General features: G+C 62.7%; 3 protein-coding genes across 8 annotated transcripts; 2 read left to right on the top strand and 1 right to left on the bottom strand.

The window, feature by feature from the left end:
- Positions 1–1,497: 1,497 nt before the first annotated feature.
- Positions 1,498–11,362, bottom strand: PEX11G (peroxisomal biogenesis factor 11 gamma). 5 transcript variants are annotated; one of them, XM_036450095.2, is made up of 5 exons: positions 11,100–11,211; positions 7,441–7,629; positions 4,846–5,024; positions 2,558–2,617; positions 1,498–2,101 (listed from the first exon to the last, which is right to left on the bottom strand). In XM_036450095.2, exons 1-5 carry the CDS (start codon positions 11,157–11,159, stop codon positions 1,867–1,869), a joined length of 723 nt encoding a protein of 240 aa, XP_036305988.1. In that variant the 5' UTR covers positions 11,160–11,211; the 3' UTR covers positions 1,498–1,866. The 5 variants fall into 5 exon arrangements, with proteins under 5 accessions (XP_036305988.1, XP_036305990.1, XP_045441933.1 ...); XM_036450097.2 differs by lacking the exon at positions 2,558–2,617; XM_045585978.1 differs by lacking the exons at positions 1,498–2,101; positions 2,558–2,617; positions 11,100–11,211 and adding exons at positions 3,559–3,970; positions 11,231–11,362.
- Positions 11,363–19,306: 7,944 nt separating this feature from the next.
- Positions 19,307–21,797, top strand: LOC118725887 (testis-expressed protein 45). The gene is made up of 3 exons (XM_045585975.1): positions 19,307–19,883; positions 21,294–21,412; positions 21,492–21,797. Exons 1-3 carry the CDS (start codon positions 19,328–19,330, stop codon positions 21,708–21,710), a joined length of 894 nt encoding a protein of 297 aa, XP_045441931.1. The 5' UTR covers positions 19,307–19,327; the 3' UTR covers positions 21,711–21,797.
- A 66-nt stretch (positions 21,798–21,863) lies between these two features.
- On the top strand, positions 21,864–23,842 carry LOC123651047 (testis-expressed protein 45-like). Of its 2 annotated transcripts, XM_045585980.1 has the most exons (4): positions 21,870–22,131; positions 22,464–22,665; positions 23,054–23,139; positions 23,583–23,842. In XM_045585980.1, exons 1-4 carry the CDS (start codon positions 22,111–22,113, stop codon positions 23,793–23,795), a joined length of 522 nt encoding a protein of 173 aa, XP_045441936.1. In that variant the 5' UTR covers positions 21,870–22,110; the 3' UTR covers positions 23,796–23,842. The 2 variants fall into 2 exon arrangements, with proteins under 2 accessions (XP_045441935.1, XP_045441936.1); XM_045585979.1 differs by having other exon boundaries at positions 21,864–22,131; positions 23,054–23,723.
- Positions 23,843–27,412: the final 3,570 nt, after the last annotated feature.

Here is a 27,412-nt window from a genome sequence, read left to right on the forward strand (position 1 = left end):
GCTGGCAGTGGCTGTCCTTCCTGTGCTCAGGTCGGCTGTTGGAGGGCTCCCCCAGGCTCACCCCACCAGCGGGGCGCACGCCAGGTCTGCGGGACTTTTAGGGAACCAGAGTGATGTCCCTCCCCGTGGGCCCAGGACACCTGAGGCGCCCCCTCGGCTGCTATCCCCACTCCTGTGCTGCAGCTGGGGCGGGGAAGGCAGGATGGCGGCCTCGGGACCAGCTGCCTGTGCCCGCGCCTGTGGTGAGCGGAGCTGCCGGGACCACAGGGAGGAGCCTGGGCCCGTCAGCCTGCTCTGTTGTGAGAAGTCCCCACAGGGCCCTGTTTGGACAGTCAAAGGTAGAGGCAGAAGGCCCAGAGTGAACCCCCCAACCAGAGTCAGCTTTGGGGGAATGCCACCACGCCCTCCCGCCCTGGCTAGCCTGGCCCTGCGCCCCTGGGGTGGTGGCCCCCTGCTCCCTGAGCCGTTGGCCACCGACATGCTCCTAGGACCAGTGAGGCCTTCCCCCCAAGGAACTAGCCGTGGGCGGGTGTGGCCACTGCAGGCAGGGTCATCCCAGCTGCCCAGGGTGTGCCTGAGCCTGGCCGGCAGCGGCCCCAGGCTGGCGGGCAGCGTGAGCCTGGGACCTGGTGTGGCACAGCCGGGGTCCGCGTGGCCCGCCCACTCGTGCAGCACCCAGGCGTTCCCGTGCTCCAGGCGCAGGCGGGGCTGCTCCGACCCCGCCTGGTCACGCTGGTTCCTCGGCGCTGGAACGTGCCAGCTGCTCGGCTTTGCAATAGGGAGGGGGAGGCTGAGCCAGGTGTAGGGTGAGGTCTCTGCACCCCACGTGACCCCGCAGCCCGCCAGCCCAGCTGTTCCCATCCTCCCTGTAAGAGCGCCATCTGGCTGAAGTCATGTGCGGCTTCAGACAGCAAGCACAGGTCTTGTTGGGCCCTTTGGGGACATGAGGCAGAGCCGGGTTCCCTTTTTCCCGCTGGGACTAAGGGCGAGGGTCCAAGGACACATCGAGATGGCCCGGCCACCATCTGCCAATACCGCGTGCACACACGCACTCCCGGCCTCCAGTGTCACCGAGAACAATCGCAGGGGCCCTGCCAGTCTCCGTGAGGTGGGAGACAGCGGCCTCTTTAGAGATGCGCAGGCTGGCCCGGGGGTGATGGCCCTGGTCCCAGCTGGGGCTGCGTGTCAGCTGCTTGGACCACAAGCAGCCACAGTGACGGGGAAGGACGCCATGTGGGCACGGCTGGCCGGAGACAGCGTGGTGGCAGCCGGCACAGCGGGCGGCCTGGCAGCCGGCAGCGGATAGGGCCCGGCCAAAGACCTCCAGGAGGGACATGGGAGCGCAGCTCCCCCTGCAGCTCTGCCCCCTCAGGAGCCACCGGGCACATGGGCCACCACGTCCAGAGGTGGCGCCCGCACGCCCCTCCCTAGAAGGCGCAGGGAGGGGGCCTCGGACGGCGGGGCAGGGAGCTGGTGAGTTTAGGAAAGGACTCGCCGGGGCCTCGCACCAGCACCAGTTTTAATTGGTTCTCATTCGGCTTTCCTGAGGCCCGTTGGGCGCGTACCATCCTACCTCCTGCCCATCTGGGCACAGGATGCGGGGGCGGGCTGCGGCTCTGCTGAGGCCGCGGTGCCTTTTCGTCTGCGTGGCGTCCCGGGGCCTCTGCCTGGCCCGAGAGTCGCCTCCTCCCAGCGGGGCAGGGGGCCTGGGTGGGGGGCCTCAGCCACCCTGCACCCTGCCTCCCGGAGCTTGTGCCCGGTCACTCCGTGTGCTCTTGTTTGCTCAGACCCAGCGCCTGCCCGGGGACTGCAGTGCGGGGAGGCCCTCCCTTCAGAGGCTCCGCGGTGTCCGTGCGCCTCTGGCCGTCAGGAGGCGGCCTTGCCAGCCCGGCCGCTGGCCCGGGCCGCCTGGAACACGCCGAGGAGGGAGGAGATGGTGCCCAGGAGGCCCACCAGCCAGGGGGGGAAGCGGCCGGCCCACAGGAAGCCCGGGGGCAGCCAGTGCACGGCGTTGGCCAGGTCGGCCAGGTTGCTCAGGACAGTCACGAGCTCCGACTGGATCCGGGCCTCCGCGGCCGCCCGCGTGCTCCGGGGCCGCTGGCTGTGGGTCAGAGAGGGGAGGTTCAGGGCTGCCCATGCTGGCCGGACAGGCAGGGAGGGGAGTGACCAGACCCTGTTTGTGAGCGAGGAGGAGTCCCCGTCACCCCCAGAGGGAGCCCACGGGACCAGGGCACAGGCCTGTGTGGAAAGTCTCAACTCCACATCTGCCCTGCTGAGCCCTGCAGTCAGTCAGGGAGGTGGGGCAGGGCCGGCCAGGCACAGCGCCAGGCACAGGCTCTCCGGGAGGAAGCGGCACTCCCTGGCCCTCTGCTGCCCTGCGCTCTGCGGGCACAGCGTGAGGACTCCGCCCGGGGCCCTGGCTCTGCTGTCCCGCCTGGGGGGCCTCGCTGGCCCCAAGGAAGAGTGCTCCCATCACCGGAGGCTGTGGCATCAACGCCCCCACCACGGCCTTGTGCAGGGACGGCTGATAATGCTGCAACCCTCGGGAGGGAAGTACCTGCTGACGGCCGCCGCGCTCCTCAGCTGCTGTCTCAGCTTCAGGACCACCCACAGGGACCTGCAACACCAGAGGATGAGGGGCCGGCCAGAGGGCAGGAGAGGCAGGGTGTGCAGGGTTCCATTCCCAGTGCCGGCCTGGGGGAGGCTCCACCACCTGCCGCTGTGGGCGGAGGTTACCCACAACGGGCACCGGGCACCGGGCTCTGCTGCCAGTGACTCCACCCAGCCTGTGGAGGTGGCCTGGCGGCTTTCTGGGCTCTGAGGGCCGGCATCGGCAGGCTGAGGGAGCAGCCAGCAGGAGGCAGCCTGGTGCTCCCCGAGGACTCTCAGGCCCACAGCGCGCCCGCCCGGACTGCCCGCTTGGCCCTGCACCCTGCGCTGGGGTGGCCGGTAAGTGCAGGTGGCAGAGCCCTGCCGTTTGGGGAGCTGAGCCAGCCAGACTTCACGATTGGGAGGTCTGGGCCCTGGTCACATCTCCCAGCCACAGTGGGAGGCCCAGAGGCCCAGCAGCCTGTAACTAGAGCATCTGCCCGCGCACAGAGTGGGACACGGGCCCCGCCTGCCGGGAGGGACGTGGGTCTGCACCAAGGCCGCCTGGGCCCTAAGGCCACACCAAGGCCTCGGCGCTGGGTCCCGGACCAGCGGGGTCAGACCCTCTGGGCACCTGGCCCAGGCGTCCACCCCGGCCTTCCCTGCGCCTCTCCGGCACCCGGGGCTTAAGGACATGGGAGAGCGCACACGCTAACACCAAACAGAAAAATCATGGGAAAGCAACACGCTCCGAACATGAGCGGCGCCAGGCCTGTCGGGACGGAAACCGCTCTGTGATGCTGCGGTGGGTGTCAGGTCACATCTCACCAGCAGAGCGCCCCTCACCGAGGCCCGGACCACCGACAGGGTGAGGAGCCACGTCCGTGCGGGCTCCTCGCCTGTGACAGGTCCCTCTCGCACGCACGCCGTGCCGGCTGGGAGGCTGGGAGGGGGCAGGCGGGAAATGGGAACTCTATTTTCAGCTCAATTTTGCTGTGAACCTAAAACCGCCCTAAACTGTAACCTATTTTTCAAAATGAACAGCATCGAGGCTGCCCCAACGCAGGAATGGTAGGTCCCAGCGCCAGAGTCACAGGCCCCGGGAGCCGCAGCCTCGGGAGTGTCCAGAGCCCAGCCAGGCCCACGGCAAGGTCCCAGACAGTGACCGTGAACGTGAGGAGAGCTCAGGTCAAGACAAAGCCCAGCCTGTAACGAGGAGATCAGAGCAAGGACGAGGTGTCCGCAGAGTGCAAGGTCAAAGGGCAGAGGAGGCATCGGGTACAAGCGGGATCTCTGGGTCCCCCCGGTCTGGGGGTGACCGGAATCCTCCACTTGGGGTTCCTTCGCTTTCCAGACTGAGACGAACGTGTAACGAGAGCACCTGTAACGGGGAGAACAGGCTACTGGCTCAGGGCCTGCGGCACTGCCACCTCCCGGGCCCTGCAGGCTGGGGGTCGGCTGTCCCCTCCGGGGAAGGGACTGTTGATGAAATTCTGCCACGGGAGGCCCCTCGCCCCACGTTTTCTGAACAAACCCACTCAGCAGCTGTGCAGAGAGGAGAAGGTTCGGGAGGAAACCGTTACTTTAGAATTCTAGAATATGATTCTGAAGCTATTTTATCCGGGGCCGTTTGCTGCTGACAATGTGAAGGACTCGGGGACCCAGTAAAGGCAGCCACGCCGGCCACTTCCCTCCAGGCCGCACGTTATTCTCCCTGAGTCCACGGCACCGTCATGGCCCCGAGGATGCCCAGGCCCTCGCCCCCGGGCCCATGAGTGCGTTCTCTTGTGCAGCAGAAAGAACTCTGCCGCCGGGACCAGCGAAGGGCGTCGGGAGGGTGCCCGGTGGCCAGTGTCATCACCGGGGGCCTCGGAGCGGGAGGCAGGAGGGGGGAGCCAGAGGAGGAGACGCAACAACAGGAGCGGAGGCTGGAGTGATGGCTGCAGAGACAGAGGAAGGCCCCGAGCTCAGGAAGGCAGGAAGGAACCCTAGAAGCTGGAAAAGGCGGGAACATCCTCCCTGGAGCCTCCAGAGACCCCCGTCCTGTCCACCCTGAAGTGAGCCCAGGAAGACCACACGGGGCTTCTGACCTCGGGACTCTGGGACAGGCAGCGGGTGCTGCTCAGAGCCTCGTCTGCGCGGTGCTGGGTGCACACAGTGAGGTGGCAGCAGCGGAACAGCCGGGGCGAAGGCCACACCGCCGGCCTGGCTGCCAGCCGCTCCCTCCGCCAGCCTGCGGGGCAGCGCCGTGCCTACCTGGCAATGCCCAGGAGCAGCGAGAGGCCCCACAAGGCCGTGCTCAGCGCCCACCACCGGGCCGAGTCCACGTGCAGGATCCTGGCGTCGGCAGCCCAGGCGATGTGCTCGCAGGGGTAGTACAGCTGGTCGGCCAGGTTGCCCAGGACAGACACACAGCGCACCAAGATGTCCTCCTCCTGCAGGACCAGAGAGGGAGCCGGGCCTGGGGTCCACCTGCCTACCCACTGCCCATATTGGGGGCCCAGGCCATGCTGCAAAAAGGCCCTGGCTTCGGACCCCTGCCTTGGAGCCTTCCTGCCTGCCACAGGCTCCAGGTCCTGGCCACAGGTCTCCAGGCCCGGCCCCTGCACAGGCCCCTGGGGGAAGCAGGCGGGCAGGCGACAGAGAAGCCGGTGGGCAGGGCCGGTGGGCAGTAACACCAGCCCGCAGGGCAGGTCCCTCTCCCAGACCAGGGGGTAGTCACCATCCTGGCAAACAGGCAAACAGGAGCTGGGCTGAGCTGCCACCTGCCGCAGCCATTTAGGGACGGGCCCCGGGGCCAGGACTGCAGGGCTCTGTGCTGCCCTGTACCCCTGCCCTCCAGCCCTGAGCTCCTAACCTCACCCCTGCACCAGCCAGCAGGGCAGCTGAGGCTGCAGGTGCCCCAGGTGGGGGCAGGTTCTCTCCCTGGTCAGGAGCGCAGAGCTGGCACCCTGTGGGGTAACGCAGTGCTGCTAACCCAGCCGAACAGAAAGAAGCTGCATGCCCGTCAGCAAGGGGCTGGCTCCGGCCATGAAAAGGGAGGAGCCTTTGGCCTGGCAGGGCGTGCCCTCCGCGGTGAACTGCTAAGCGAAAAGAGCAAGGCACACAGCTATTCACGCCGAAGTGGGTACTGCCACCCTCCCTGGTCTGGCTCAGCGGCTAGAGCATCGGCCCTCAGACTAAAGGGTCCCGGGTTCGATTCCTCAGCCCTGGTTGGGTGTGTGCCGGAGGCAACCAATCGATGTGTCTCTCTCATATCGGTGTTTCTCTCTGTCTCTCGCCCTCCCTCCCACTCTCTCTATAACTCAGTGAAAAAAATATCCTCGGGTGAGGATTAACAAATAAACAAAAATGAAAACCTGTGTGTTTGCCTGTCGGGTACAGATCTCAGGAGGAAAGAGAAGCTGACGGCGGTGGCTGCCCTGAGGGGAAAAGTGGGGACTGGGGCGTCAGGAGAGAGACTCCTACATTACACAGCTTTGAGGACTGTGTGACTGTGTTCGCTCTTTTTTTTTTTTTTTTTTTTTTTTAATATATTTTATTGATTTCTTACAGAGAGGAAGGGAGAGAGAGAGCTAGAAACATTGATGAGAGAGAAACATCGACCAGCTGCCTCTTGCACACCCCCCACCGGGGATGTGCCTGAAACCAATGTACATGCCCCTGACCGGAATCGAACCCGGGACCTTTCAGTCCGCAGACCGACGCTCTACCACTGAGCCAAACCGGTTTTGGCGTGTGTTAGCTACTTTTTAAATTTAGTTCAGATGAGAACCTCTTATCATCTGAAAAAGGAAAGTAAAACTGGAGAAAGTGAAGCCCGGGCCGCACCCTCACCTCTGCCCCCAGGCCGTACCCTGTGCACAGGAGCCCTCACCTCCGCCCCCAGGCCGTACCCCTGCGTGTACAGGAGCCCTCACCTCTGCCCCCAGGCCGTACCCTGTGTACAGGAGCCCTCACCTCTGCTCCAGGCCGTACCCTGTGTACAGGAGCCCTCACCTCTGCCCCTAGGCCGTACTGCGTGTACAGGAGCCCTCACCTCTGCCCCCAGGCCGTACTGCGTGTACAGGAGCCCTCACCTCTGCCCCCAGGCCGTACTGCGTGTACAGGAGCCCTCACCTCTGCCCCCAGGCCGTACCCCTGTGTGCACAGGAGCCCTCACCTCTGCCCCCAGGCCGTACTGCGTGTACAGGAGCCCTCACCTCTGCCCCCAGGCCGTACCCCGTGTGCAGGAGCCCTCACCTCTGCCCCCAGGCCGTACCCCGCGTGTACAGGAGCCCTTACCTCTGCCCCCAGGCCGTACCCCCGTGCACAGGAGCCCTCACCTCTGCCCCCAGGCCGTACTGCGTGTACAGGAGCCCTCACCTCTGCCCCCAGGCCGTACTGCGTGCACAGGAGCCCTCACCTCTGCCCCCAGGCCGTACCCCTGCGTGCACAGGAGCCCTCACCTCTGCCCCCAGGCCGTACCCCGTGCACAGGAGCCCTCACCTCTGCCCCCAGGCCGTACCCCGTGCACAGGAGCCCTCACCTCTGCCCCCAGGCCGTACCCTGTGTACAGGAGCCCTCACCTCTGCCCCCAGGCCGTACTGCGTGCACAGGAGCCCTCACCTCTGCCCCCAGGCCGTACCCCGTGCACAGGAGCCCTCACCTCTGCCCCCAGGCCGTACCCCTGCGTGCACAGGAGCCCTCACCTCTGCCCCCAGGCCGTACCCCGTGCACAGGAGCCCTCACCTCTGCCCCCAGGCCGTACCCCGTGCACAGGAGCCCTCACCTCTGCCCCCAGGCCGTACTGCGTGTGCAGGAGCCCTCACCTCTGCCCCCAGGCCGTACCCTGTGCACAGGAGCCCTCACCTCTGCCCCCAGGCCGTACTGCCGCGTGTACAGGAACATGGCGGCGTCATCGAAGAGGCGCAGGGTGGTCCGACAGCCGCTGAGCTGGGAGGACACGGCCAGCAGGCGCGCCCCCACGTCTGCCCGGGCCCGGCCTTGTCCCACCAAGACCCCGCCAACCAGCTGGCAGCAGTACCCCAGCGTCCGGATCTGCGGAGAGCGGACAGTCAGCCGCTCTGCCCGGGCGGAGCGGGCCCTGGCCTGGGGAGCAGGCGGGAGGGTAACCCCACGAGGTGATGGTAAAAGCTGGACGTGTAAGAAGAAACGTGCGGGACAGGTGGGAAGCCGGGACATCGTGGTCCAGAGGCCACGCGCTGGCGCTGGAGACAGGGTGATGGGGACAGGAAAGGGAACCCCATTTCCCACCTCCGGGGCCTCCCTTTCCCGGCAAAGGACTAGGCAGAAATGCACAGACCCACCATGGGAAAGGGGCCCGGGGCTGGGAGAGGGGGACCGGGGCTGGGCTGGGAGAGGGGGACTGGGGCTGGGAGAGGGGGACCGGGGCTGGGAGAGGGGGACCGGGGCTGGGAGAGGGGGACCGGGCTGGGAGAGGGGGACCGGGCTGGGCTGGGAGAGGGGGACCGGGGCTGGGAGAGGGGGACCGGGGCTGGGAGAGGGGGACCCGGCTGGGCTGGGAGAGGGGGACCGGGGCTGGGCTGGGAGAGGGGGACCGGGGCTGGGAGAGGGGGACCCGGCTGGGAGAGGGGGACCGGGCTGGGAGAGGGGGACCGGGCTGGGAGAGGGGGACCGGGGCTGGGAGAGGGGGACCGGGGCTGGGAGAGGGGGACCGGGCTGGGAGAGGGGGACCGGGGCTGGGAGAGGGGGACCGGGCTGGGGAGAGGGGGAACCGGGGCTGGAGAGGGGGACCGGGGCTGGGAGAGGGGGACCGGGGCTGGGCTGGAGAGGGGACTGGGGCTGGGAGAGGGGGACTGGGGCTGGGAGAGGGGGGACCGGGCTGGGAGAGGGGGACTGGGGCTGGGAGAGGGGGACCGGGGCTGGGAGAGGGGGACCGGGGCTGGGCGGGGAGGGGAGAGGGGGACCGGGGCTGGGAGGGGGGGGACCCGGCTGGGAGCTGGGAGAGGGGGACCGGCTGGGCTGGGAGATGGGGACCGGGGCTGGGCGGAGAGGGGGCCGGGGCTGGGAGAGGGGGACCCGGCTGGGCTGGGAAAGGGGGACCGGGCTGGGCTGGGAGAGGGGGACCGGCTGGGCTGGGAGAGGGGGACCGGCTGGGCAGAGGGAGAGGGGGACCTGGTCTGGGAGAGGGGGACCGGGGGCTGGGAGAGAGGGGGACCGGGCCGGGCTGGGAGAGGGGGACCGGGGCTGGGGAGAGGGGGACCGGGGCTGGGAGAGGGGGACGGGGACGGGGCTGGGGGGAGGGGGACCGGGGCTGGGAGAGGGGGACCGGGGCTGGGAGAGGGGGGACCGGGGCTGGGAGAGGGGGGGACGGGCTGGGAGAGGGGGACGGGGCTGGGAGAGGGGGACGGGCGGGCTGGGAGAGGGGACCGGGGCTGGGAGAGGGGGGACCCGGCTGGGAGGTGGACCGGGGGCTGGGAGAGGGGGACCGGGGCTGGAGAGGGGGACCGGGCTGGGAGAGGGGACCGGGGCTGGGAGAGGGGGACCCGGCTGGGAGAGGGGGACCGGGGCTGGGAGAGGGGGCCCGGGCTGGGATGAGAGGGGGACCGGGGGCTGGGAGAGGGGGGACCGGGCTGGGAGAGGGGGCCCGGGGCTGGGAGAGGGGGACCGGGGGGCTGGGGAGAGGGGGACCGGGGCTGGAGAGAGGGGACCGGGCTGGGAGAGGGGGACCGGGGCTGGGAGAGGGGGACCGGGCTGGGCTGGGAGAGGGGGACCGGGGCTGGGAGAGGGGGACCGGGGCTGGGAGGGGGGGACCGGGGGGCGGGGAGAGGGGGGCCGGGCTGGGCTGGGCTGGGAGAGGGGGACTGGGCTGTGGGAGAGGGGTACCGGGCTGGAGAGGAGGGGGGGACCGGGCTGGGAGAGGGGGACCGGGGCTGGGAGAGGGGGACCGGGGCTGGGAGTAGGGAGGGGGAGGGGGCCGGTCGGGCTTGGGAAGAAGGGGGACCGGGGCTGGGAAGAGGAGGGACCGGGCTGGGCTGGGCAGAGGGGGGACCGGGGCTGGGAGAGTTGGACCGGGCTGGAGAGGGGGACCGGGCTGGGCTGGGAGAGGGGGACTCGGAGCTGGGAGAGGGGGGACCGGGCTGGGCTTGGAAGACGGGGGAACGGGGGCTGGGAGAGGGGGCGGGGCTGGGCTGGGAAGAGGGGGCCAGGGGCGGGAGAGGTGGGGACAGGATGTGAGCGGGGGACCGGGCTGGGGCTGGGAGAGGGGGGACCGGAGCTGGGAGAGGGGGACCGGAGCTGGGAGGAGGGGGACCAGGGCGGGCTGGGGGAGGGGGACTGTGCTTGGCTGGGAGAGGGGGACCGGGGCTGGGAGAGGGGGACGGGGCTGGGCTGGGGAGTGAGGGGGACCGGGCTGGGAGAGGGGGGCCGGGCTGGGGCTGGGGAGAGGGGGACCGGGGCTGGGAGAGGGGGGACCGGGCTGGGCTGGGACGAGGTGGAGGCCGGGGCTGGGAAGAGGTGGACCGGGCTGGGCTGGGGAGAGGGGGGACCGGGCTGGGCTGGGAGAGGGGGAGACCGGGGGGCTGGGAGAGGGGGACCGGGCTGGGCTGGGAGAGGGGGACCGGGCTGGGCTGGGAGAGGGGGACCGGGGGCTGGGAGAGGGGGACTGGTGGCTGGGAGCTGGGGGACTGGGCTGGGCTTGGGGGGGGGGGGGGACCGGGCTGGGCTGGGCTGGGAGAGGGGGACCGGGGCTTGGGAGAGGGGGGGCTGGGGCTGGGAGAGAGGGACCGGGGCTGGGAGAGGGGCACCGGGCTGGGCTGGGAGATGGGATGGGCTGTAACCTCCGCCCGGTGGACAAAGGGCACCTGCATACGTTATTTCAGTGAGAAGAATTCAGGGTGCGGTGACCTGCGTCAGCTTTGCCCCCCTTCTCTCCTGACTTCACCTGCTCACCCCGTTAGCTTATACCCTGTGAGCCCTGGTGTCTGCCTGCCTCTCTCTCTCTCTCTCTCTCTCTCTCTCTCTCACACACACACACACACACACACACACACACACACCCTGGCAGGACTGCAGGTGGAGCTGAGCCCTGCCTCTCTCTCTCTCTCTCTCTCTCTCTCTCAGGTGGAGCTGAGCCCTGCCTCTCCTGCCTCTCTCTCTCTCTCTCTCTCTCTCTCTCTCTCTCTCTCTCTCTCTCTCTCTCTCTCTCACACACACACACACACACACACACACACACACACACACACTCACCGGCAGGACAGCAGGTGGAGCTGAGCCTGCGCCCAGCTCCGGAGCCTGCAGCCCTGGGGACCGATCACCCCGATGCCAGCCAGAGCGGATGAGTCCACGCCCCCCCAAACCCTAACCCGGGTTTCCCTGCGGGGCCGGGCGGGAGCGCACCGGCCCAGCGGCGCCGCCTCACCCGCCGCCCACAGGCCGCCGCCCACTGGCCGCGGGCCCCACCGCCGCCAGGGCCCCGCTCGGCGGGCTGAGCCCCGGCCGGCGATCCCAGGCGCCCGGGCCCGGGTCCGAGGTCCCGGCCTCACCAGGCGGTCGCGGCCGCGGTACGACTCCAGCGCCGACGCCAGGCCGCTCAGCGCCGCCATGGCAACCCTCCCGCCCGGGCCTCTGCGCAGGCGCCGAGCCTTCCTCCCGGAACCGGCCCGTTAGTCCTCACCTTTCACCCCCTTTAGAGCGAGTGGCGGGGAGGGAGGGGGTTAGAGACAGAGAGAGGCATGGATTGGCTGCCTCCGGGGGCGGGGTGAACCTGCAACCAGGTAGTGCCCTTGACCGGGAATCAAACCCGCGAGCGCCGCTCTAACCACTGAGCCCACCGACCTGGCCCTTTCACGGACTGCGTTTGCTGCGGGCCGTGCGCCCTGCGCCCTCTGCCGGCGGCCGCGCGCGTGACGCCCCACGCGGCTCCTCTTTCCCCCCCACACACAGTGAAACCAGCCTCCCCTGCCACAGGGAACCACTATTTCAAGCAAAATCACCAAAGCGGTTAGCTCGGACTCAGGCGCTTCCCTGTCTGTGTCGCCCTCTCTGCGTTTTCTGCTGAAGTTACAGAGCGCAGGCTCGCTCAGAGCGCAGAAAGAATCCGAACCCGAGTGGCTCCGAGGCTATGAGCTGGGAAGGGGAGATGATGGTAAACTTCACTTTGTACCACTCAGAGCCTTTGAATTTTGTGCAATATGCATGCACTGTCTCACCAGCAAGTCGAATCCTTTTATTTTTGTTTTCAAAAAGTTAGTACAGCCTGTTTACTTTTTATTGTAATAAAAGTGTCCATTTTAAAAAGAACAATTCAAGGGCAGTTAGCACATTCAGGGCCCATAAACAGCACTCCTTTCTATCAATAATGCCCTGAGAGGACAGGGTGTCACCCAGCAGGCCCTCACTCCCCGCCCCCGCCTGGCGACTGGCATCTGCCTCTGTTTCTGGAGACGCCTGTCCTGGCGTTTTGTATAATAAATCACAGCATGTGACCGTTCGTGTCTGCCTTCTCTCCCTCAGCATAGTATTTCTGAGGTTCGTCCACACTGGGGTTTATATCTGCACTTCATTCCTTTCCAATAACATTCCATCAGACGATGGGCGATATTTTGTTACCTGTTGATTAGCTGATGGACATCGAGGCTGTTTCCACTTTCTGGCTGTTGTACTTGTTCAAGTCCCTGCTTTCGGTACTGTTGGGTAGAGACCTAAGAGTGGAATTGCTAGGTCATATGGTAATTCTATGTTTGACTTTTTCTTTAATATATTTTTATTGATCTCGGAAAGAAAGGGAGAGGGGAGAGAAACATCAATGATAAGAGGGAATCATTGATTGGCTGCCTCCTGCACGCCCCCCACTGAGGACTGAACCTACAATCTGGGCATGGGCGGTTGACCAGACACAAATCCGGGGCCCTTCAGTCCACAGGCTTGCTCCATCCATTGAGCCAAACCAGCTAGGTTGGCAACACATTGGTCAACAGAGACAAATATCAATAGTACAACGATTGAAATTTCTTTTGAGAGCCAAATTTTTAAAACTTAAACTTCTTCTAACCCCACTTCTTCAAAATAGACTCGCCCAGGCCGAGGTATTTTGTGGAAGAGCCTCATGTGGCTCACGAGCCGCAGTCTGCCGACCATGGAGCTAGGGCTGTGGCTGACTTTTTGAGAAGTTAAAACACTGTTTTCCACAGTGGCTGTACCATTTTACCACCAATGATGCACAACATTCTCCGCATTCTTGCCAACACTTTTGTTTTGCTTTTCAAAGTTATTATAGTCCTTCTACTGGATGGGAAGTGGCATTTCACTGTAATTTTGTTTTTGCCTTTTCCTAATAACGAATGATACCTACTGATTGCCTTTTGCAAAATATTTCCTCTTGATTTCAACTCCCATTACTCGTTCTGCCTCGCTCACTCCTTTCCAACCACGGCCTGCTTCCTGTTCCTTAAAGCTGCAGCACACCCCGCCTCAGGCCCTTTGCACTGGCTGTTCCCTCTGCGGGGGGGGGGGGGGGGGGAATGCTCGCTTCCAGACACCCGCTGGGCCCCTGCCTCCCTCCTCCTCAGGGTTACTCAAACATCATCTTCTCCTGGGACCTCCCCGCCCTTCCCACCCTGTCTCCTGCGTCTGATTTTTCTCCTTGGCTTCTAACACTATCGAGTGCACCGGTATGTCTTGTTGCATTAGCTGTTTGGCTACTTACAATACTTGTCTCGTCTCAACGGAGTGTGAACTGCACCAGGGCAGGGGTTTTTATCGTCTTGGTCGCAGCTATGGCACCAACCCAGGGCCCAGCTGCCTGTCCCAACTCCCTTTGCTCATGCTGAGCCCACTGTCCTGGGGGCCTGTCCACCCCCACGACTCGCCTGGCCTCCTCTTCACTGCCTCTCCCCTCCCCCATCCTGACCAGCCTCCAGCTGCCACCTGGACGTGTCCCTGTGCACCCACAAGCCCCTCACGCCAGCAAGTCCCACACTGACCACAGCGTCACCCCACATCTCGTTCTCCACGTCCCACCCCGCCTGCCACGGCCACCCGGCCACAGAGACCGGAGTGCCATGCTTCCTCTTTCCCTCCTCACACCTCCACCCACGTCCCAACCATCACCAAATATCCCCTGAGCCCACCGGTCCTTCCCAGCCCACAGCCCCCTCCACAAGGAACCCCACCTCTCACCTGGACCCCAGCCCCTGCTGCCCCAGGCCTGCCTGCACACAGCACCCCGAGAGACTCTTTCGTCCCCGCGCCCAATCCCAGCCCTCCTTGCTTAAGGCTGAGGTGCAGGGGGTGGTATGCCCTCCAGCCCCCAACTGGAGTCACTGTTCCTTCCCAGAAAGAAATCTGAGCCAAGCTCGGGGCCTGCAGAGCCGGCCTGAGCCACGGGCCCTTCCCCTGAGCCTGTGGTGTCCCGGCCACCTTGTAACAGCGCCTGGGCCTGGCCCTGAGCAGGCCAGGGCGCAGCCGTGAACTTCGCAGACCCTACCCAGCCTCCCAGCGTCCCCCACCATGTGGCTGGGGCTGAGCTTGACCTTTGAGGAAGAGAGAGGAGCTGGCCTGCTGTTCCCGCTGACCTTGGTGTTGCTGAGGGCCGGCCTGGCAGTCACAGCAAGGCCCGGGCTTGCTTTCCGCGTGCCACCGTCAGACAGGGCCACACGGGGACCGGGAGGAGCAGCACAAAGGAAGGCCCTCAGTCCCGTCCGACCGGCGAAATGCGAGCAACGCCCACGAGCAACAGCGGCCAGACGCTGCTCCGGGCCAGCCTGACCGCTCCGCTCCTGACCAATCCCAGCCTGACCGCTCCGCTCCTGACCAATCCCAGCCTGACCGCTCCGCTCCTGACCAATCCCAGCCTGACCGCTCCGCTCCTCGGCCTGCGGGTAAAAAGGTCAATAATAGTCCCTTCTCCCTCGCTTCCTGCCGCACTGGGATGCAATTCGGGGACCCTACCTTCCCGCAGGCGGGGACTCGGCTGGCCGGTGCACGTGCCCGCCCGGCTGTACCCGGAACACGAGACCTTGTCCCCAGGCCAGAGGAAATCACAGCGAAGTGACATAGTCAGCTACAAAGGCACTCATGATGCAATGCGAGTGATTCGGCTCAACGGGCTCTAAACCTTACACTTCCATATGTTGGATGTCAACTGACTCTCAAAAAGAGAACCCACCCAGTAGGTGATGGGGGGTATCGTGAACTCAGACGGGTTTACTACGTTTATATCTTTATTTCATGTTTGTCTTCTTTCCTTTTACAGATTCGTTATTGTGGTTACATATGCATTCAACATGCGATTGCCGTCTTAATCATCTGTCAGCGTCCAGACCAGTGGCATGAAGCGCATCCACACTGCCGCCCACCTCCAGAGCTTGGCTGTCACCCCAAACTAACGCTCTGCCCCTCACACACGCACTCCCACCGGCCGTGTGGCTCAGGGGGTGGGTCAAACCTATAAGCCAGGAGATGACGGTCCGATTCCCGGCCAGGGGGCATGCCCGGGTGCATGCTGGGGAGGCAGCCAACCCATTATTCTCCCTCATCGTTGTTGTTTCTCTCTCTCTCTCCCTCTCCCTTCCTCTCTGAAACCAATAAAAATTAAAACTAATTCCGCATCCTCTTTCCTGCCGTGTACGTTCTTATTGGTCAGACCTAAAAACAGAAAGTCAAACGTCTGACCAGCAAACGCCGGCGGTGCAGAAAAAGTCCTCTTTTCCTTCTCCTCTCCTTTTTCTTCTTGTTAATCCTCACCCCGGATTTTTCATTGATTTTTTAAAAATATATTTTATCTCTTGGACGGAAAGCGGTGGAGGGTGGGTGAGAGGTAATCAACCCAGGACCTGTGTGCATCTGTGGGTGGCCCAGGGCACAGACCACGGGCGCTGAGGTCTGGGGGAGGGGGCGGGCTGGCTGGAGGGAGTCAATGGGGAACAAAAGGGGACAGATGTAATACTTTCAATAATAATTATTTAAAAAATAAAATAAAAAATATTTTTATTAAAGCTTCCAATTTTCTAATCCTTTTAGGTTTTTTCTTTCTTTCTTTCCCTCGTTTTTATTTTTATTGATTCAGAGAGGAAGGGAGAGGGAGATAGAAACATCAATGTGAGAGAGAATCATTGATCGTCTGCCTCCTAGGGGATCGAGCCCGCAGCCTTCAAACTGTGACCCCTTGGTTGATAGGCCAGCTCCCCACCACTGAGCCATTGATTTTTAGAGACAGTGTAAGGGAGGGGGAAGAGACAGAGAGAAACATCGATGGGAGACACATCGATTGGCTGCCTCCCACTCGTGTCCTGACCAGGGCTGGAGACCAAACCTGCAATCCAGGTGCGTGCCTTTGACCGGAATCAAACCCGGGACTTTTTTGTCAGGGAATAGTCAGGACCCAGGATAATTGCAGAGGCAGGGCCACCAGGAAGGGGTATGGCAAGCTGATGCTCTATCCACTGAGCCACACCGGCCAGGCCAAAGCCCCCTTCGTTAAACCTCCCGGAAGCACCTGAGACGAGTCCACGTCCCTTCACACCCTCCTGAGACGCCCGCAGCTGCCTGGCGTGTGCTCTGCCCCGCTGCCTGAGTCCTAAGCCCGGGTTTGTCCAACCGCACGCGTGTTCCTCGTGGCCGTGGGCCGTGGGAGGGGCGGGCCTGGCGTGCTGGGTGCCTCGGAGGTCGGAGGGCCCTGCAGGGACAGAGGGCGGGAATGACCGATTTCCCAGCTGGCCAGGGGGCTGGAAGCAGGTGGAGAGGAGAGCTCGGTCACTGAGGAGACCCCGCAGCCACTGTGTGGATCCCCTGCTGCTTTCTGAGTGGCTGCCATCCCAGCTCCACCTTCCAGGGGACAAAGCAGACTGCGGGACCCTCCGGTCTGCTCCCTGAGGCCCGGAGGCAGGGTCCGGGGTCTTGCCCCGGAGTTGCTGGGGGCCATTGTGACAGCGGTGTGGTTGTCACAATGGAGGGGCCGGAGCACCCTGAATGCGGTCTTGGGAGGAGCCTGAGAGGGTCCTCTGGGCGGGACAGAGGGCGCCCTGAGGGCCAGCCGTGCCACGTGCATTGTGGGAGGCTCGTGAGCCCCATGCCGCCCCTCGAGGTAGGTGCCCGCCTTCTCCACCCCCGAGGACGCCGAGGCGCTCAGGAGCCCAGCCACGCACTGCAAGGCGGCTCAGCAATCACTCTAATGGTCAGATTCTTCCGTAAACCATGCCCACCTCCTTCACGCTCACCTGTTCAGGTGGCAAAATGATTAAAACAAAAACAAAAACTCACAGCTGAGACACTAGCCCTGTGATTTGGTGAGAGCCCTGATGCAGGCTCTCCTGAGGCCGACAGGAGGAGTGGAGGTGGGCGGTGCGGGCTGGCGGGCTTCCTGGAGGAGGCGGGCCCCGCCCGGTCTCCGCGGGGCAGGGAGGGGGCGGTGGGAGAGACACCTCCGCTCCGAGGAAGAAAGTCCCAGCGAGGAAACAGGAGCCGGAGCTGCGGGTCAGGAACGGGTGCGAGGCGTCTGCGGACAGGAAGGGGCCGGAACAGTCAGGACAGCTGCAGAGGCAGGGCCACCGGGGAGGGGACGGCAGGGACATGGAGGGGTGAGCCCAGGCCCGACACGGACTGGGGGCGAGGGGAGAGGACGCCTCTCAGACAGACACACTGCAGGGCGCAAGGTCAATCCTCGGCTCTCCCTGCTCCCCGGGCCTCCACACCTCTGACCCCTGCTGACCCCTGCTGACCCCTCTGACCCCTGCTGACCCCTGCTGACCCCTCTGACCCCTGCTGACACCTCTGACACCTCTGACCCCTGCTGACACCTCTGACCCCTGCTGACACCTCTGACCCCTGCTGACCCCTGCTGACACCTCTGACCCCTGCTGACCCCTGCTGACACCTCTGACCCCTGCTGACCCCTGCTGACACCTCTGACCCCTGCTGACACCTCTGACATCTCTGACCCCTGCTGACATCTCTGACCCCTGCTGACACCTCTGACCCCTGCTGACACCTTTGACCCCTGCTGACAGCTCTGATCCCTGCTGACACCTCTGACCCCTGCTGACACTGCTGACACCTCTGACACCTCTGACCCCTGCTGACACCTCTGATCCCTGCTGACACTGCTGACACCTGCCAGGAGTGCTGCCCTGCAGGCGCCAGAGGCCCCTCCCACCTCCTTCAGGCCTTTGCTCACCTGTCACCTCAGAGATGCCTTCCTTTTTACATCCGCAGCCTCCCCCCCAAACCCACATCCTCCCACCCTCAACCCCATCCTTCCACCCTGAACCCCAACCTCACACCCTGAACCCCATCCTCCCCCTGAACCCCATCCTCCCACCCTGAACCCCAAGCCTCCATCCTCCCACCCTTAACCCCATCCTTAACCCCATCCTCCTACCCTGAACTCCCATCCTGAACCCCATCCTTCCCCCTGAACCCCATCCTCCCACCCTGAACCCCAAACCCCCATCCTCCCACCCTGAACCCCCATCCTTAACCTCATCCTCCCACCCTGAATCCCCTCCTGCCCCCTGAACTCCAAACCCCCATCCTTCCATCCTGAGCCCCATCTTTCCATCCTGAACCCCATTCTTCCACCCTGAACCCCATTCTTCCACCCTGAACCCCATCCTCCCACCCTGAACCCCCATCCTCCCCCTGAACCCCATCCTGAACCCCATCCTCCCACCCTGAACCCCCATACCCCCCTGAACCCCATCCTCCCCGCTGAACCTCATCCTCGCACCCTGAACCACCATCCTCCCCCCTGAACCCCCAAACCCCCATCCTGAACCCCATCCTTCACCCTGAACCCCATTCTTCCACTCTGTGTGACTTGAGTTTCCACAACACTGGTCACCTTCCACTTACATTGCAATGCATATTATTATATTATACATAATAATTTATTTACAATTACTAGTTTGTACTATAACTGTGATGTGTAATAGGTTTACAGAGCATCATTCTATTACAATATTGTCATGTGATGTTATGGTCTGTCACCTCCCTGCCCATTGTCAACTCCTCAGAGCAGAGCTCTGGGCCTTTTAAAAAGATAGATAGATAGATAGATAGATAGATGTTTTTTAATTGATTTCAGAGAGGAAGTGAGAGAGAGAAGCATCAATGATGAGAGCGATTCAGTGATCAGCTGCCTCCTGCACGCCCCCTACCGGGGATGGAGCCCGAAACCCAGGCCTGTGCCCTTGGCTGGAATGGCAGCTGGGCTGGTGCTCTATCCACTCAGCAAACCAGCCAGGGCTTGTCTGCTGTGTGAACTGAGCTCCCCGCTCAGCCCGCGCCCCTCCCCTGGGCGGGCACCCCGCTCAGCCCGCGCCCCTCCCCCGGGCGGGCACCCCGCTCAGCCCGCGCCCCTCCCCTGGGCGGGCATCCCGCTCAGCCCGCGCCCCTCCCGCGGGCGGGCACCCCGCTCAGCCCGCGCCCCTCCCGCGGGCGGGCACCCCGCTCAGCCCGCGCCCCCTCCCCTGAGCGGGCACCCCGCTCAGCCTGCACCCCCTCCCCTGAGCGGGCACCCCGCTCAGCCTGCACCCCCTCCCCTGGGCGGGCACCCCGCTCAGCCCGCACCCCCTCCCCTGGGCGGGCACCCCGCTCAGCCCGCGCCCCTCCCCCGGGCGGGCACCCCGCTCAGCCCGCGCCCCCTCCCCTGGGCGGGCACCCCGCTCAGCCCGCGCCCCTCCCCTGGGCGGGCACCCCGCTCAGACCGCGCCCCTCCCCCGGGCGGGCACCCCGCTCAGACCGCCCCCTCCCGCAGGTGCCGCGGAGCCCGGTCATGGCCGCGGGGGCCCAGCGGCAGCGCCCGGTGGTGGGGCGGGAGCTGCTCCAGGCCTCGCACTTCGCGCTGGGGCCGGACGCGCGGCTGCAGATGCGCGGCCAGCGGCCCACGGCGCACCGGGACTTCCCGCCCTACGGCCCCGCCGCCCCCGAGCCGCCCAGCGCGCCGCCGCCCCGGGCCACCCTCTTCCAGCGGGACGCGCGCTGGGCCGGCGAGGAGCGCGTGTCCGAGTCGCACGCGGCGTTCATGCCGCACGCCACGCAGTCGCGGGAGCTGGAGCGGGAGCGCACGCTGGCCATGCAGGCCAGCCACCTGCACCTGCACGCCGACCCGCGCGGGGGCGTCCCGCTCTCCACCGCGCGCGCCGACTTCCGCTGGCCGCAGCTGCCCGCGCGCCACAGCCAGCAGGCCCGCGGCGCGCGCCTCATCTTCCACCGCGACTCGGTGCCGTTCGGCGACAGGGCCAAGCTGGGCATCCCGCCCACCACGTACCAGGCGCTCTTCCCGCCCTGCGAGGCGTGCCCGCAGCCCCGCGCGTCCTGCCACCACCTCGGTGAGCGCCCGCGCATTCCGCTCCGTGCGCCACCCAGAGGATCGCGAAGCGGGCGGGACGCTGCGCCCGCCCCCAGGGGACACCTGGCAATGGCTGGAGATCGGTTTGGTTGTCACAACTGGGGGAGGGGGTGCTGCTGGCGTGAAGAGAGGCCGGGGTGCTGCTTACACCCTCCCGTGCACAGGACAGCCCCCCGCACTGATTACCCAGCCCCGGACCCTCACTCTGCACCCATCCTGGATCCCATGGGGCTGTGCGGGGGCAGGAGTTCTGAATGTGTCTGGGGGTCAGTGACCCTCGCCCACCCCGGCGCTGCTGCCTCAGGACTTGAGCACCTGAGCCGTTGACCTCTCGGCCTTAAGCGGGGCACCGGCAGAGCTTCCTTCGCGGGAGCTGGTGAAGCAGAGCCCACAGTGCGGGGTGCCCCTGGCAGAGAGTGAGCGCTCCCCAAAGAGCAGCCTTCATTCACCGGTTTCCAATTCTTAGTCCAGGGCAGTGGTCGGCAAACTCGTTAGTCAACAGAGCCAAATTATCAACAGTACAATGATTGACATTTCTTTTAAGAGCCAAATTTTTAAAACTTAAACTTCTTCCAACGCCACTTCTTCAAAATAGGCTCGCCCAGGCCGTGGTATTTTGTGGAAGAGCCACACTCAAGGGACCAAAGAGCCGCATGTGGCTCGCGAGCCGCAGTTTGCCCACCATGGGTCTAGGGGCCCTGCTTGTGGAGATCGCTAGTCAGAGTCCCTTCAGTCAGCGAGGAGCGCGCGGGCCCAGGGATTGTCAGACCTGGACCTGACTCAGCTCTGGTTCTGAATTTCTGTGATTTCTGTGATTTCTTTCCTCCTCCTCCTCCTCCTCCTCCCCTTCTCCTTCTCCTTCTCCGTTTAAAATTTTTATTGATTTTTTAAAAAGAGAAAGGGAGAGGGAGAGGGAGAGAAACATTGATGTGAGAACCAAACATCATTCTGCCGCCTCTTGCACGTGCCCCGCCTCACGCGCCCCCCCCCCCACCCTCACCCCCACCAGGGATGGAGCCTGAAGCCCAGCAGTGCCCTGTGCCCTGACCGGGAATGAACCTGCAGCCGTTTGGTGCCATGCCCAGCCCACAGCCCACGGAGACACAGCCGGGGCTGCATTCCTGTGATTTCTAAGGGCTCTGAGGCTGCGAAGTGAAGGAGGGGCTAATGCCAGCACCCCCCTCCCACCCCCAAGGAGGTGCAAAGCACTTACCCTAGATTTCTGGCTCAGTCCTTGCTAGTTGTTATTGTATTGTTATTGTTATTGTTATTGCTATTGGTGTTTGCCAAGCAGCCCTCAGGCTAAGCTAGGCCGACTGCTTACTGCCACAGTGGGCCTGAGGCTGCAGGGACCTAACCCCATTCTCTCCGGGCGATCTTGCCCCCTCAGGGGGCCCCTCCCCCCTCAGGTGGGATCACAGGAGATGGGACCACAGATGGGACGACAGGACCTCCTACCAGAGACAGTTCCAGGCCCTGAGGGGCCCGCCTGCCCTGATGTGTAAGAGGGTAAGTTAAGTCTGCAGTGCGGCCGGGAAGGGCAGTGGTCGGGCTGGTGGCCTTGCCTTCCACCCCTGTGCACTCACAGGACTCCTCCAGTGTGTCACTGGGAGACGTCAGGATTGGCTATGGGCCCATGCATTCCGAGCAGAAGCAAGCCTACAGGCCCCCGGATCTGCCCCTAGTCAGGTACCGAGGGGCCATGGCCCACCACCAGGACAGGGCACAGGGCTCTCAGCAATGGGTAGTGTGCCACCAAAGGCAGTGGGCCAGCCCTGTGCCTCTGTGCCTATTGCATGCAGACTAGGCCCCCTGTGCGCCAGGCCTCCCACCATTAGCACCACCGGAACCCTGCCCCCATCCCTTTTCCTGGGAGCTTCCAGGGCCCAGAACAGATGGTTGCCTCCCCCTCCTCCAACCCCCGCCCTTCACATGCAGGCATGACAGGGCCCAGGCCGCAGCCTGCGTGCACCCTGGCAGCATTGGAGACGGCCGCTTCCACGGCAGGACCACCAGTGCCGAGCACTTCTACGGGCGGGAGCCAGGTGAGGCTGAGGGCCGGCCGGCCGGGCTCCCGGGCGGCCTCCTGAGCTGCTGAGCCCCGCTCTGCCCCGGCAGAGCCGTTCGTTCTTCATAGTGACCAGACTCCGAAGTCACACATCCTGGAAGGGGACTGGCGCCCTGGTCCAGGCAGCCTCACCACCTCCATGAACTTCTTCTACGGCCAGGTCAGTGGGGGAGGAGGCAGGGCTCATGGGGCGGGGGGAGCGGGAGGGCTTCCCAGGTAGAGCAAATGGCATGTGCAAAGGCCCTGAGGCAGGAGTAAGCTTGATGTGTGTGCAGTGCTCTCCTGAATCTATTTGTGTGACCTAGGGTCAGCCCCTCAACCATCACCAGCCTCAGGGACCCTGTCTGCGAAACGAGAGAAGACCAATCTGAATGCCATCAAGTGGGGTCCAGAGAGGGTGGGAGCTGTCTTAAAGTCGTACACCTCTTCCCTCCGACGGGGCCTGGGGACATCCCGGACATGGGAGCTTCCTAGTGTCATGTGGTCCCGCAGCCGCCACCGGTGACCAAACCAAACAGCCGCCACCTTCCTCATGAGCAGCTGCAGGATCACGTGATCCTAGGGGAGTCCAAGTTGCTGGGACAGTTCTTCCAGACCACCATGGGCTCGGACTATTACCCCACCAGCGCACAGCGGCCCGAGGCAGCACCCAACCTGCACCTGCTGCCAAGCAACGTGCCGAAGGGCACTGGCAGTGAGTGAGACCTCCTCCCCGAAGTCCCCCTCCCCCAGCTCTGGCCGCATCCTGGTTCTACTCCCAGGAGGGCTACCTCCACCCACTGACCAAGTCCCCAACCCTGGCCCTGGATAACCCGCCCCCCGTAGTCATGGCTACCCACCCCCCACCTCCTCCTCCACCATTGCACCACCCTCTCCTCAGTCAGGCTCTGGCTGGGTTCCCACCTGCCTGGCCTCACCCCCAGCTCACATCTACTGGTCTGCTGCCCGCCTCCTAATGCAACCTCAGCGCTGGCCCAGCTGCACCCTGAACCCCTACCCATTCCCGACCTCCTCCGTTCCTCCCTCCGCGTCCACCTCTCCCCTCAGCCCCTCCGTTGAGCCACCCACACTCAAATCTCCAGAACCAGATTTGTTAACCACGAACCAGAAGATGCTGAAACCACACAGAATAGCTCCGGCCTCGGTGACCCAGGAGATGCTGCAGCGGGTGAGGGGGGAGGGGCACCCCCTTTCCAGGGAACCCCCAGTCAGTGTGGAGGTACCTCAGGAAGCTTATAATGTCACTGCAGACTCAGAGTTAGTGTCAGGTCCACTCCAAACTCAGGGTTATCTCTGTCACCCCAGACTCAAGATCACCCCAGCTCCTCCCAGGGCCCTGCCAGGGCCAGCTCAGAAACATCTCTACATCCAGCCCACGGTCAGACCACACATGAGGGTTAGCTCAGGGTTGCCTGGAGTCACACCAGCCCTTGGGGTTGTTCCAGCCACTCCCCCAGTTGCTCATTCAGCTCCTGGGTCAGCCCAAACTGGGGTCCCTTTTGCCCGCCTCCCCAGAGCCCATGACCAAGCTTTGATCCTCCCGGGGGTGGGGGTGGGGGAGGTGAGCCCCCCTCCAGGCTGCCCTGCCAGGCTACCACCCCGATTCCACAGTGCAAGCACAGCCACGTGGAGCCCCCGCTGGGTAGACAGCGCTGCTTCTTAAGCCAGTACAAGGACCAGTACACCTTCAAGTACAAGGGCCCACCCGCGCTGAAGTCCACCAACTTCCAGGAAAGCCACCTGACACTGGGCTCCTCTGACCTGGCGGGCTGCTGGGGTGGGAAGGTTGAACCTCAGGCCCCCCGGTGCCCGACCCAGCAATAAACACCACCCTGGCAACACCCAGTCCCTCTCCGTCAATCAGACAGGAAAGAGGATGCGTGGATGAATGGGGGCCGACAGGAAAGAATGAGGTTGCCCCACTCTGGGTAGGGAGGCCTTGCCAGTGTGTGGGCAGAGTGGGTATAAAATGTTCAGTTGCCATGACAATTGATGAAGGACATGGGGCGGACGGAGTTAGCGTTGAACAGAGGCAGCGTGGCAAGACATTGAGAATGCAGGCTTCTGTGGCCGACGGACAAAGTCCAAATCCTGGCTTCTCCATGCCCTAGAATAGGTTATAGCATTGGGCAAGTAAATTAACCCTCTGGCCTCAGTCTGGTCATCTGTAGAATGGAGGTAAACAGCAGCTCTCTCGGTGAATGTCATAAATGAGAAATGTGTGGCTGGGGTAGAGGAGGGAGAGAGCTTACCTTCTGACAGTAAAGGTGAGAAGGTGAAGAAGATGAAGGTGTGAGGGGGTTTCAGTCCTTAAAGAACTGGGTAGCGCTCAGAGCGGGTATGAAGGGGTCAACACGATAGATATTGGTCCCCAGTCCCTCCCTGTGGGCAGAGGCTGCAAGAGCATTGGCTGGATGGGTGACTAGTCAGAACTCACAAAATCCACCAGGACATGGCGGGGTTCAAGGCGCAGGTGTCCAGCAACAAGATGAAAGGGTGGGAAAGGGATGCTGAAGCCCATGGGTAACCCATTTAGCAAGGATGGAAAGGACCAGAACCTGGGACAGCACCTACCTCGAAGGTCTGGGGTCTGGCAGGTCACCAAGAAGCTGGGTGGTTCAATCAAGGATAAGGTGGGTCTTGGTGGCCATCCCCGGGACCTGCCTCTGTAGGCTGTTGAGAAAGAATGAATGTGGCCCTCGCTGGTTTGGCTCACCGCAACATGAGGAACTGTCTTAAAGGGTCGCGGCATTAAAAAGGTTGAGAACCACTGGGTTAGAGCATTGGCCTGCGGACTGAAGGGTCCCGGGTTCGATTCAGGTAAAGAGCACAAGCCCTGCTTCTGGGGGGCGTGCAATCAATGGTCCTCTGTCATCGCTGATGTTTCTATCTCTCTCTTCCTTCCTCTCTGAAATCAATTACCGTATTTTCCGGCGTATAAGACGACCCCCAAATTTTTACAGTTAAAACATAGGGTTAGGCCTATATTCGCTGTATAAGACTACCCCCCACTTCAGAGAAAAGACTTACTTTGCCGTCAAGATCTGCAGGTAATTTTTGTGCAATTTTGGTCTTTTGCCCCCGATTTTTGGTTGACTTTTTTTCGTTTCAAAAGTCGTCTTATCTGCCGGAAAATACAGTGTGTGTGTGTGTGTATATATATATATATATATATATATATATATATATATATATATATATATATATATATATTTATACACACGAGAGGCCCGGTACAGGAAAATTCATGCAAGAGTAGGCTTCCCCTGGCTGCTGGCACGGCTTCCCTCCGGCACCTGGGCCCTGGGCTTCCCTCCTCTGGCTGCTCACAGGCACCAGGGACCAGGCTGGCTTCCCTCCTTCTCCAGCTTCTCCTCCTCCTCCAGGAAGGACGTCTGGAATGATGTCAGGAGGATGGCTGGTCTAATTAGCATGTTACCCTTTTATTATTATAGACATGATGAATATGACTCCCTGACTCTGCAGTCAGATCTCCAAAACACCACCCTGGCAACCCTAACCCTAACCCTAACCCCTGCCCTGGCTGGGGGCTCAGCTGGTCGCAGTGTCAGCCTGCACATCAAAAGGCTGAGGGTTCCATACTGGTCAGTACATGTACCTGGGTTTTGGGTTTGATCCTGGTTTGGGGCACATATGGGAGGCAACAGTTCAATGTTTCTCTCTCCCTTTTCTCTAAAATCATAAACAGATCCTCGGGTGAGGATTAAAAAAAAAACAACAAAAAAAAAACAGACATAATGAATATGGTCACACAGCATCTTGGTGATTCTGGATGTACTTTGTGTCGCTCCCTCCTGTATCCCAAGCACAAGGGCCATTAAAAGCCAAGCCCAAGCCCGACCAGGAGCCTTCCCCTTTGGGCAGCTGCTCCGTGAGGCTGTGTTGTTGCCACAGAGAGGGGAGGAGAGGAGAGGAGACAGCTGTCAGAGACCCGAGGGCCCTCTGGCGGCACGCCTGGTGACATGGTGACCAGGAGGGTCTGCTGGCCGCAGAACCCCTCGGCCGCCCGCTTCCGCTGGAGGTGTGCACAGCACTCACCGAATGCCCTCAGGAGAAGCCAGAGCTGCCTTCTCGGCGTGATGGACAAACGGAGACGATCACTCTTTGCTCTCGGAGGACATGTTGTGCTTTGTAGGAGTGTGGCCGCCTCCCTGACCTTCAACGATCCCATGCCCTGAGACTCTCCCTCTCCCCCCACCAGCTGTGACAGCCAAACGGTCTCCAGATATTGCCACATGCCCCCTGGGGAGAGTTGCCTGGTTGAGGACTGTGGCAGTAAATTCTTCGTATGGTGATTCCCAGGACAAAACCAGGTGGTCCTGCTGAAGCTGGTCTGCTTCTTGACCAGACTACCCCACCCAGGCCTTCCCTCTGGCCCTGCCTGCCAGCCGCCCTGGAAGCTTGCTTGGCGCTCAGGTCCGTGTAGCACCAGCTGCAGAGTGTGTGTGCTCCTGCCTGGTTCCAGCAGTGCCTTAAGGCAACTCCGACACCAGGTGAGAAACAAGGGGTAGGACTTACCAGGAGACAGATTGCAGCAAACATTGAAGCAATGTTCAATAACGACTGACCAGTCCCAGGATGGGTTTCCCAGAGAGAAAAGAAGCCTTCCCGGAAACATTCAGCCAGCGCAGAAAGGCATCTTGGTGATTCTGGGTGTTCTTTGTGTCGCTCCCTCCTGTGTCCTACCACCTCTGAAAAAGGCGTCTCCTGAGAACGACAAAGCCCAGAAGGGTTTGTGAAATAAAATGAGGACAGAACACAAAGGAAAACAACTTTGTCCGTGGTAAGCATCACCGAGCAGCAGAGTTCAGACCTGTCCTCACCCGCCTTTCTGTCCTCCAACAAGTGACTTCACGCTGACCCTCGCGCTCCTCATTGGTCGGATGGGGTGGCAATAGCTCTTCCTTCGCGGAGTGGTTACAAGGGTTAAATAACATGTGCATGACCCCGCCCGCGGCTGCAGAGCTCCATGAATGGTGCCTAAGTTGTGTCAGTGTCTTAAGTCATTTTTGTTGCAAGGGACAAGAACTCAGTGCTAGCTCCAGCGGGAAGGGATTTTATTAACTTAGAACCAAGGAAGTCTGGAATTAGGTCTAACATCAGGCATGCTGGATCCACATTGGGACTCTTCCTCACAACCTAACAACCCTGAGTCCCCAGTTGGTGGCAACAAACAAACAAAAACAAACAAACACCAGGTACTGCAGATCCTTAGAATTAAAGCCTCGAAGGAAACAGGGTCACCGCCCCCTCCCAACCCACGTTGGAATTTAGGAACACTCTGATTGGCCTATTGGAGTCACATGCACAGCGCGACCTTCACTGCCCAGATTGGACGTCCCAGCTCGCTCACCCACCAAGTGATCCGGTTCCGGTCCACCTGAGGATCTTTGCGTGTGGAGCCCAACCTTGCCGGATTC

This window comes from Pipistrellus kuhlii, unplaced genomic scaffold, assembly GCF_014108245.1.
Source record: "Pipistrellus kuhlii isolate mPipKuh1 unplaced genomic scaffold, mPipKuh1.p scaffold_m20_p_21, whole genome shotgun sequence".
Lineage (NCBI taxonomy): Eukaryota > Metazoa > Chordata > Mammalia > Chiroptera > Vespertilionidae > Pipistrellus > Pipistrellus kuhlii.

Coding starts and splice junctions, on each gene's coding strand:
- PEX11G (XM_045585976.1), bottom strand. CDS start 11,159: ATGGCGGCGCTGAGCGGCCTGGCGTCGGCGCTGGAGTCGTACCGCGGC. Junction 7,630..11,099: donor ACCGCGGCCGCGACCGCCTG/GTGAGGCCGGGA, acceptor CGCTCTCCGCAG/ATCCGGACGCTGGGGTACTG. Junction 5,025..7,440: donor AGTACGGCCTGGGGGCAGAG/GTGAGGGCTCCT, acceptor CTGGTCCTGCAG/GAGGAGGACATCTTGGTGCG.
- LOC118725887 (XM_045585975.1), top strand. CDS start 19,328: ATGGCCGCGGGGGCCCAGCGGCAGCGCCCGGTGGTGGGGCGGGAGCTG. Junction 19,884..21,293: donor CGCGTCCTGCCACCACCTCG/GTGAGCGCCCGC, acceptor TTGCCCCCTCAG/GGGGCCCCTCCCCCCTCAGG. Junction 21,413..21,491: donor CTGCCCTGATGTGTAAGAGG/GTAAGTTAAGTC, acceptor GTGCACTCACAG/GACTCCTCCAGTGTGTCACT.
- LOC123651047 (XM_045585979.1), top strand. CDS start 22,111: ATGAACTTCTTCTACGGCCAG. Junction 22,132..22,463: donor TGAACTTCTTCTACGGCCAG/GTCAGTGGGGGA, acceptor GTGGTCCCGCAG/CCGCCACCGGTGACCAAACC. Junction 22,666..23,053: donor CGTGCCGAAGGGCACTGGCA/GTGAGTGAGACC, acceptor TCAAATCTCCAG/AACCAGATTTGTTAACCACG.